Source organism: Nothoprocta perdicaria, unplaced genomic scaffold (genome assembly GCF_003342845.1).
Source record: "Nothoprocta perdicaria isolate Ctin4 unplaced genomic scaffold, notPer1 scaffold_413, whole genome shotgun sequence".
NCBI lineage: Eukaryota > Metazoa > Chordata > Aves > Tinamiformes > Tinamidae > Nothoprocta > Nothoprocta perdicaria.
Window position 1 is genome coordinate 104087 of NW_020455659.1, and position 9092 is coordinate 113178.

Genomic DNA, 9092 nt, shown 5'->3' on the forward strand with positions numbered 1-9092 from the left:
CCGGAGCGCGGAGCCCGCAGCTCGGAGCGCGGAGCGCGGAGCCCGGAGCGCGGAGCTGGCCGCGGAGATGTGGCGGCAGCCGGCGGGACGCGCTGCCCGGCTCCGCGGCTGACGGCGGCGGCTCCGCGCCGGGCGGAGCGCGCACCCCTCTCCCTTGCGCAGCGCGCCGGCCTCCTCCGCGCCCGGATTTGGGATCTACCTTGGTTCGGGGCGGGGGGGCTTTTTTTTTTTTTTTTTTTTTTTTTTTTTTTTTTTTTTTTTTCCCCGCACACACCCCCGCCACGCCTTTTGTCTTCGCTATTTTTTACGCTTGAGGAGGAACTCTTGGATTTACTAACATGATCCTGGCCAACGCCTTCTGCATCATCCTCTTCATAGGTGAGTGGCCCGGGYGGGGGGGCCGCGGTCCTTGCCGGGGGCACGAGGTGGTGGTTGCTCCACAGCAGAGCGTAGGGGACAGGGGAGAGGGGGGACACGTCCTTCCTGTGTGGAGCCACCAGAGAGAGGGGGCCACGCTGCTTCGGACCAGGTGTCGTGTGCTGCACAGCCAGGCTCTCCTCCTGCATCGGGAGACTRAGGAGGCGACAAAACCGAATTTTTCCGAAGGACAACTTCATCAACCTTTCCTTTTTTAAAGTTAAGATGGGGGGGGAAATCCCAGCCTCCCCGCTGGGAAGTGCCACCGTACAGCACCACACGGGCTGGCTGCCGACCTACCGAGGGAACACGCGAGGAGCAGCGCTCACCGTGTGGCAGCAAAACTGCTCTTTGATGCCCCTCTCCTTGCCGGCTGACAGCGGATGTGCGTTTGAGAGGCTCTGAGCTCCTGCTTGGCCCCGAGTGCCCTCCATCCCTGCCGTGGTGGCTCCCGTCTGCCCCGTTTCTGCTCACGGCTTGGAACTCGCTGTGGAGAATCAGTTCGGAAAGTTGAGCTAATTGCATGCGTATGTGCAGGGAATTGCTGTTCCCTCTGTTGCAATTCCAGCACACGTTGCTTGAGATCACGGGCGAGGTTTTTCGGAGCTTGTCTGTGCCAAGGGAAGAGGCTTCGCATTTCTAGGGCAGCCTCCTCCAGAGGTGCGGCAGAAATGGGGGGGAAGTGGTGAAGACAGAGGCTGGGGCGGATCCGGGCTGGAAAGGAGGCGCAGGGGGAAGGTCCCTTGTCCCCGCTGTGAGGCAGGTGACGCACCTCGGGACACAGGTCATGTGCCAGGACATGCTCCAGGTGCGCTCACAGCCATACCTGCACCCGCTGGTTCCCTGCACACGTGCGCGTGCGATCCCCAGCGTGCTGCAGCTCCCGGGAAAAACTCTGCTGAGGATGCAGGGAAGGGGCAGGGAGAGACCTGGGGGTTGGGAGAGCAACGCTCCCTTGGGATGCGCCGGATGGGCACCGAGCTCAGCYGGTCCTGCAGTGAGGACGATGATGAGACGCTCTTCCTCCCCCATGCTCTGGGCTGTCGCCTGGATAGGTGTGAARGATCCAGCAGAAAGGCCCCTCGCTCCCGGTCAGGGAAGCTCGAATCCGGTCTGAGCTCCAGGGATGCTGGGGTTTCCTGGTGTTTCCTGAGCCCTTTGCGTGGCCTCCCAAATCCAGACTCTCCTTTCTGAGGAAACAGGAAAGCCCTTTGGGTTGGGATAAAGCAACCGCTGCCGCAGGGACAAGGCTGCCCCTCCAAAGCTGAGCTGGGAGCATCCACACTTGCCACCAAAGCCGCCCATATCCAAAGGGCTCTGGCACAAGCAGGAAAAGGAAACGTCTCAGAGCTGGAGAAGAAAAGCGCTGTGCGCTCAGCGCTGTCAGAGCCCTGTGCATCTACCTGCAAATCCTCCTGTGCTCTGACACGCTGGAGCTGCCGGGGGATTAGCTCGGAATTCTCTGCAGATGTTTTATTGATAGGAGCTCGGTGGGCACGTGCTGGTGAGGCGAGCGCTGCGGGGAGGAAAGCCTGCACCCCAGCCTTGCCCCTTGCTGTCTCYGTGTCCCGAGGAGGCTCCCGTGAAAGCCCCTCTGGAAGTGGGATTTGGGATGGAGGGGACAGGCTCTGGTGCTGGCTTTGCTGTTGCGTGTCCTGCCGGTGCAGCGGGAATGCCGGAGCCCTCCATTGGGATGGATCCCACCCTACCACCCATCCTTGGCAGTGGTTGCAGGCAGCGCCTCTGGTTCCTGTGGAGCCTGGGGACACGCCGGGACACCCTGGGGCCAAGGATGTGGCTGGGACAGGCCGGAGGAGGGAGAGGCTTCGGATGGCGCTTCAGGAAGGGCTGCAAAGGAGCTTCCCAGCACCAACTGGAGCAGGCAAGGCTGGAGTCTGGGATATCTCGCAAACGGATCAGCAGGGATGGAGGAGACATGGGATACTGCGGAGCTGCGGAGAGGCTCCTTTCTGCACCAAAACGCAGCCCGTCTCGTGGTGAAGAGCTGACGTCCCCAGCCTGGGCACCCGGCTCTCCTGTCTTGGGCCAGCCTAGGAGCTATGCTGGCACCCTGGGCTCATCCCACTGCTGYCTCCATGTGGAATACAATCCCCAAGGGCCTCCGTGACCCTGCACTGGATGTGATGGGACTTGGCACCCGCTCCCAGCTCTCCGTGCGCCCTTTGGAGCAGCTCGGCTCTCTGGGGCTCCAGCGGATGCCAGTGGGGCTGGATCCGCTCCTCGGCCGGGATGMAAGCAGTGCGTTTCCACCGGAGTGGCTGAGCCTGGTGTGTCCCCTTCCCACATGACACGTGCTCCCGTGTCCCCGCATGGGTTCCCGGGCCGCTCGGACAGTGCTGGGCCACGCTGGAGCAGGAGCTGGAGCGGGATGCAGGGCGGCAACCAGGGCGCAGTGAGCTGCGGTGCCAGCCGACCCTCAGCGCCGTGCAAGGGGCGCTGGTGGCCCGAGCCACATGCCTGTAGATGTCACTGTCACCTGCCTGCAGCCGGGCGCGTGGCACCTTGCCCATGTGCTGCTTCCCAATGTCACAGCGAAAGGAGCCMCGCGTGCCCCGGCAGCTCCGCAGGGGCTGCAGGATGCAGGATGCATGGCAAGCCCCGGGCACCCCACGCTGGGACAGGCAGTGCCCTGGGCGAGAAGCTGTTTGGAAGCRCAAGAAAATGCCTAAACGCTGCTGGGGACGTGCACATGATGGAGCGGGTGCTGTGGGCTTGCATGGGGCTGCTGCCGGGAGCAGCGGGAGGGTGCTGCCACGCGCGCACGGTTCCCCCGGGCGCAGGGGACGGGAGGCGGCGGGTGGCAGGGTGGCCGCCCCTCACTGCTCCCGTGTCTCCCCGGTGCAGCCGAGCTCCCGTGCGGCCGCGCGGGCCCCTCGGCGGCACCGGGCGCGGAGCCGCCGGGCTGGCGGGCGCCCGTGGACTGCGTGCGAGCCAACGAGCTGTGCGCCGCCGAGGCCGCGTGCAGCGCCCGCTACCGCACGCTGCGGCAGTGCCTGGCCGGCCGCGACAGGAACACCATGCTGGCCAACAAGGAGTGCCAGGCGGCCCTCGAGGTGCTGCAGGGGAGCCCGCTGTAYGAGTGCCGCTGCAAGCGCGGCATGAAGAAGGAGCTGCAGTGCCTGCAGATCTACTGGAGCATCCACCTGGGGCTGGCTGAAGGTACGGCGCGGGTTGCGTGCGTGTGCGCCGCAGGCACGTCCTGCACACCGCGGGAATGCTGAGCACGCTGCATGCACGCCTTGCGTGTTGCATGCACGTTGCATGCACGTGGCAGCGGCTGCAGCATGCAGTGCAGGCAGGAATTGCTGCCCTGTGGGAATGGCCTCCTGCTCCGGCTCAGCCCTGGGGCTGGCTCTCCCAAAAAGCAGGACTGGCTGCTCCGTTATCCCTCAGCCCTCCTTAGCAGCCTCCATTACAAAGGACCCTGCAGACACGAAGGCAGGAATCTTCCCTGCCTGGTGGCTATGCCAGGCCCTATCCCCAGGCCCTATCCTGAGAGGATGAGGAGGGGAGAAGACGAGTGAATCTGCCAGGAGGAAGAGCCTCCGGGGAGATCCCTGCAGCCGAGAACCGCTGCTCCGGCTTCCCTGCGGCCGGCCCCTTTCCTGCGGGAGCCCGCCGGTCCTTGCCATTAAGGAGGGCTGCCTGCACTCCAGTGCTGCTCCTTGAGGTTAATTGCATCTCAGCTAGCTCGAGAAAAGTCCGCTGCCCTTTTAATGCTCGGTAATTTTCCTAGCCAGCAGCAGGGTTCAGCTGCTATTTAATTATTTATTGCAGCGGCAAAGCAATAGAGTGGGAGGTTACAGTGTTTCCTAAATGCACTTTAATAAAGGTGCTATTTGTCATTGGAGCATTAGGAAACCCGACAAGGCAAAATGGGGAAGACTTTGCCCAGAGCCCGGGTATAAGCCAGCCCTAAAGCTCCAGCAGAACATTCCCGCTGCGGCTCCGCGCTCCCCATTCCTAGGGAAGGGTGTGGAGYGGCAGCAGGGCCAGAGCGAACCCTCCTTCCTCGTTCCCAGCTCTTAATGAGCTTGTTTTGCAGCACGAGGCTTCAAGTGGCTCCTTAATTGCAAGGCATAAATGCTATCGCCTCCGGCTAATAATACCCTGGTAGAGCAAGCGTGGGCTGGCCTTCCTCGCACTTCAGCGTCTTCCTCATGATCCAGTGGCTCTGATGGGAGGGACATTAGGAGCCCCTTGGGCTGGGGCATCCCAGTTCCTTGGGATAACACAGTGGGGATGCTCCAGTGCCAGTGGGATGGGGTTATCCCATCAGGCCTGGATTCCTCCATTGCGGGAAGAATCATGGAAATTCTGCTATTTTCCCCAAATAGGTCAGGGAYAGAACAGGGCAGAATCCTGTTTTCAGTGTTCTTTGAGGCAGGGCCTTTTTCCACACCAAAGGAATAAACCCCAAAGCCAGGGTGAAGTAAAGACCGTGAAGCTTTGAGCTTGCAGGGGGCCCAAATGCTGCCCCTACCCCCCAAAAACGTTCCCCTTTTGCGTCTGAGTTCTCCAAACCCTTAGTGACCACGCTCAAGGTTTTCAGGGTGATTTTTTAGGGCGATTGCTTTTYGATTCCTGAGTGTGAAAATTCCCGGCAGCATCCCGGGAGCACGTGGGAGGGGATGGAGAGAAGGATGGAGACCTGGGAGCCAGGGGGGATGTTCACCCAGCCTTGGCCTGGGGAGGCAGCCGGGACCTGCACAGGGGCTGTGCTTATTCCCTGGGAGCTCTTAATTTGCTTTCTCTTCCTTTCTTCTTCCCCTGCTCCAGGAGAGGAATTTTACGAAGCTTCCCCCTATGAGCCGGTCGTCTCCCGTCTCTCTGATATATTCAGGCTTGCTTCCATTTTCTCAGGTAATAAAAGCGACGCGCATCCCCTGTTTTATCCTGGCCTGCCAGGGAATTTCAACCTGCTTCCCAGCTCACCGGGAATGCAACCCACCCGGGAATGCCCTGCTAAACCTCCGTGTCCTCTCCTGCCTCTGGGACACGGTGCCTTGAGCATCCCTAGGGGCTTGGGGCTGGTTTGGCCCTTTGGGSCAGATCCTCCCTGTTTTGGGCCATCCTTCAGGGCTTGGACCTGCGCAGCGGGGCTGGGGACAGATGAGCCGGGGCTGGGATGTGCTGCGAGCTCCTGGGAAGCAGAACTCCAGAGCGGTCTGATAGGAACTKTTTAGGCATCTATTTCCATGACAGCCCTCGTGCCGCTCCCCAGCCTGGTGATGAATGGGGTCAGGCCGGGGAGCGCCTCTCCTCTTCCTCACTCTTCCTCCCGGCCCTGTCCTATCCTAGGAGCCCCATCTGTGTCTGGAGCAAGCGAGCGGCTACTGCTGCTTCTCCATAACGAGGAGGAGATGGAGTGCTGCTAATTGCCTGTGGGGATAGCAGTGGGATTACATTATCTTTCTGGAAAAGGGGCTGCCTAAGCAAGAGGGGATGCAGCCACACATGCATCAACAGGGCAGCTAGCAGTTCCTGTCCCATGCGCCATGCCTGAGACCGGAGCAGCCGGATGAGCAGAGGAGCAGAGCCTCTCCATGCTCACAGCCCTGGCACCAGAATGAATGCACCGGGATGCACATGCAGGATGCAYGCACCAGGAGGCAAATGCAGGATGCATGCATTGGGATGCACATGCAGGATGCATGCACCGAGATGCACACGCAGAATGCATGCACTGGGATGCACACATAGGATGCATGCACCAGGATGCACACATAGGATGCATGCACTGGGATGCACACGCAGGATTCATGCACCGAGATGCACATGCAGAATGCATGCACTGGGATGCATGCACTGGGACGCAAGCACCGGGATGCGTGTACTGGGATGGCCCTGCTTGCAAGATGCCGACTCCTTGACTCCCGTTTCTCTCCTGCCTCATGCAGTTTTCATGCTGGTGCTTTATTAATGAGCTCCCCAGAAACCCGGCGCTTCCAAGCCTTGGCTCCATTAAAATGCATCCAGGTCCCCGCAGGTCTCAGGCAGAGCTGGCACGGGCGCCAGGCAGGATTAGGTCATAAGCTGGTGCTTTGCAGGGAACAGGGAGCGAGCGCTTCCCTCGGGAATGGGAGCAACACAGCATTCCGGCCGTGAGCTGCCACGGGGGTGGCTTCAGGATCCCCCCAATGTTTTTCCCCAGATTTTGGGAATTCGGAGCGGCAAGGGGAAGAGCGGGTTGTGTACACAGGGAGCTCCTTCCTGTTTGCCAGTCATCTGTTTCTAGTGGGAATCCCTCCTCTGTGCTCCCCCTCACCTTTTCCAGTAGGAACCCAGGGAGCGCTGGAAGAACCCCAGGAATCAGTCGGGTTACAGAGGAGAGGAAATAAGGGCAGAAATTACTGGTGCAGTCAGATGACTTTTAAAATAGCACCTGGCTTGCCAAGGGTGATTCATCAYTTTGACAAAAGAAAAAGGGGAGAAAAGAAAAAAAAAAGAAAAAAAATCRGCCCTTATTCCTGCCTAGTGGCTTGGCTCCAGTTTTGTGGGTGCCCGGGATTCCTGGCAGGCTCCATTGGAGCAGCTCCGGCCAGCAAGGGGATGCTCCGAGGTGACCTGGTTCCTGGGAGGTGACCCAGCAGGAGGGAAAAATAATTCCTTATTCCTTGAATAACCGGCTCGGAATAACCTGTGCGCACGCGTGGTGTGAAGCAGCATCCCCAGGCGCTCTTCCCGCTTGCTCCCACGCAGGAACAGACCCCGCCGGCGCCTCCAAAAGCAACCAGTGCCTGGACGCAGCCAAGGCGTGCAACCTCAACGACAACTGCAAGCGCCTGCGCTCYGGCTACATCTCCACGTGCAGCCGGGAGCTGCCGGCGGCCGAGCGCTGCAGCCGCCGCAAGTGCCACAAGGCGCTGCGGCAGTTCTTCGACCGCGTGCCCGGCGAGTACACCTACCGCCTGCTCTTCTGCTCCTGCCGGGACGCGGCGTGCGCCGAGCGCCGCCGCCAGACCATCGTGCCCGCCTGCTCCTACGAGGACAAGGAGCAGCCCAACTGCTTGGAGCTGCGTGGCGCGTGCCGGGCCGACCCCCTGTGCCGGTAAGGGCTGCGCGGCGAGCGCGGTGCCGGCGGCGAGCGCACGGTGCCGGTGGCGAGCGCGCGGTGCCGGTGGCGAGCGCGGTGCCGGCAGCGGTGAGCTCGGGCCCCGTGCCGTGGCACCCGTGGGGAATCCTGCCGGCAGCAAGGGGCTGCCCATGGGAGCGTTGCCGCCTCCGCTCCCACTTGGGATTCACCGTGGGCTGCGGAACCCACCCAGTGTCCCCCTCCTTGCGGAGGAGCTGAGCCGGGGGAGAGTGGGGGTTTTGCCCCGTTAGGAAGCTTGTTATTCAGAAAATAAATCCAGAGACTTGTCACCCTCCCCGGGGCCGGATCAGCCTCGTAAGGAATTGGCTGCCCACGTGGAGGAGGCTCCCYACCATGCGGAGGTGATGGAGGCTCCCGGCGGGGCGGCCAAATAAATAAATAAGTCGGGTGGGTGCTGCGCGGGAGCGAGTTGGCGACGGGGGAAATGTGGCTTTTTACCAAAAAATAGTACAACAAGGCAGTGTCTATGAATAAGAGACGCCGGGGCTGTGCACCTCTCCGGCGCTGGGGCTGCCCRCTGACCGCCRGGGCCGCGTCCAGCTCGCCAAGGGCACGAGCCCGCGGCACGCGGAGAGTGGCAACTCCGGAGCATTTATTGCAGCCCCAGGAGCCCCAGGGAGGCTCGTGCTGCTCGGAAAGAGCCTGAGGATTTTGGGAGCGAYGTCCCCACGTGGGCAGGGCTCTGTGCGGGGTGCCCGGGGCGGCACCATCCTGTGCCCGGGGATGCGCTGGGGTTTCCCTGCGCTCTTGGCACCAGCTCCCTGTGCTGTGGATAAAGCAAGCTCAACAGTCCCGGCCTATTCCCCACAGAGCTCCCACGCACTGCAATATCACATTACCCTTTTTTTCTTATTTAATGCATTTCTACGGCACCCCTGGGACAGCAGGTTTTAGAGAGGATGGGCTGGAGTAAAAGGTGGCTCCCTTGGGATCCTCCGGCTCTTCCTCCTTTAAAAAGCCGCCGGGAGCTGCGCTCCCCCTGGCCCTGTCTCTGAGCTCCTGGCCAGGCGAATGTGGAGCAATCAGGCGCCCATCCCTGCAATTTGCGGAGCTTTCCGTGCTGGGAAGCTTTTCCTGGAGCCGCAGCGGATTCTGACCAACTCAGCCTTGCTTTGTGCCTGATTGCAATGGACAGGTTTTAGCTTCCAGAATATGAAAACCTTTTTGCAAAACACTAACCTCAGCTAAGAGGGAAAGGAAGGAAAGGGAAGAAAAGAGCTGATTTCAGCAGCTGCAGTTTGCTGTATTTTTCATCTTGCATCAGCAAGTCGGGAGCACAAATAATCTGCTCTTATATGCCTCACTGAGGCTGGTGCCAAAGAAATTCCCAGCCTCCACTGGCTGTTRCTCCTCAGCACCCAAAGACAGGACAATGCTTCATTTTCTCATGGTTTTTTCCTCCTTTTTTTCATGCATTTAAGGCAGTATTGTTCCTGGGGGTCCTCAAATTTTGCCCAATTTCTTTCTGGGTCCTCATGTGAATTGTGGAGGTCCTTGGACGTGCAATAGGTTCTTTGGGCTCGTGCGTGCCCTGCAGGTGCCAAGCAGCTCCCACCGG

General features: G+C 60.6%; 1 protein-coding gene across 1 annotated transcript in view; it reads left to right on the forward strand.

Moving 5' to 3' along the window:
* Positions 1–263: 263 nt before the first annotated feature.
* Positions 264–9092, forward strand: part of GFRA2 (GDNF family receptor alpha 2) — a 12985-nt gene continuing 4156 nt past the window's right edge. The window contains exons 1-4 of the mRNA XM_026045887.1: positions 264–378; positions 3283–3597; positions 5218–5301; positions 7141–7489. Coding sequence (XP_025901672.1) covers positions 339–378; positions 3283–3597; positions 5218–5301; positions 7141–7489 — 788 coding nt within the window. The 5' untranslated portion in view covers positions 264–338. The remainder of the gene's footprint in view (positions 379–3282; positions 3598–5217; positions 5302–7140; positions 7490–9092) is intronic.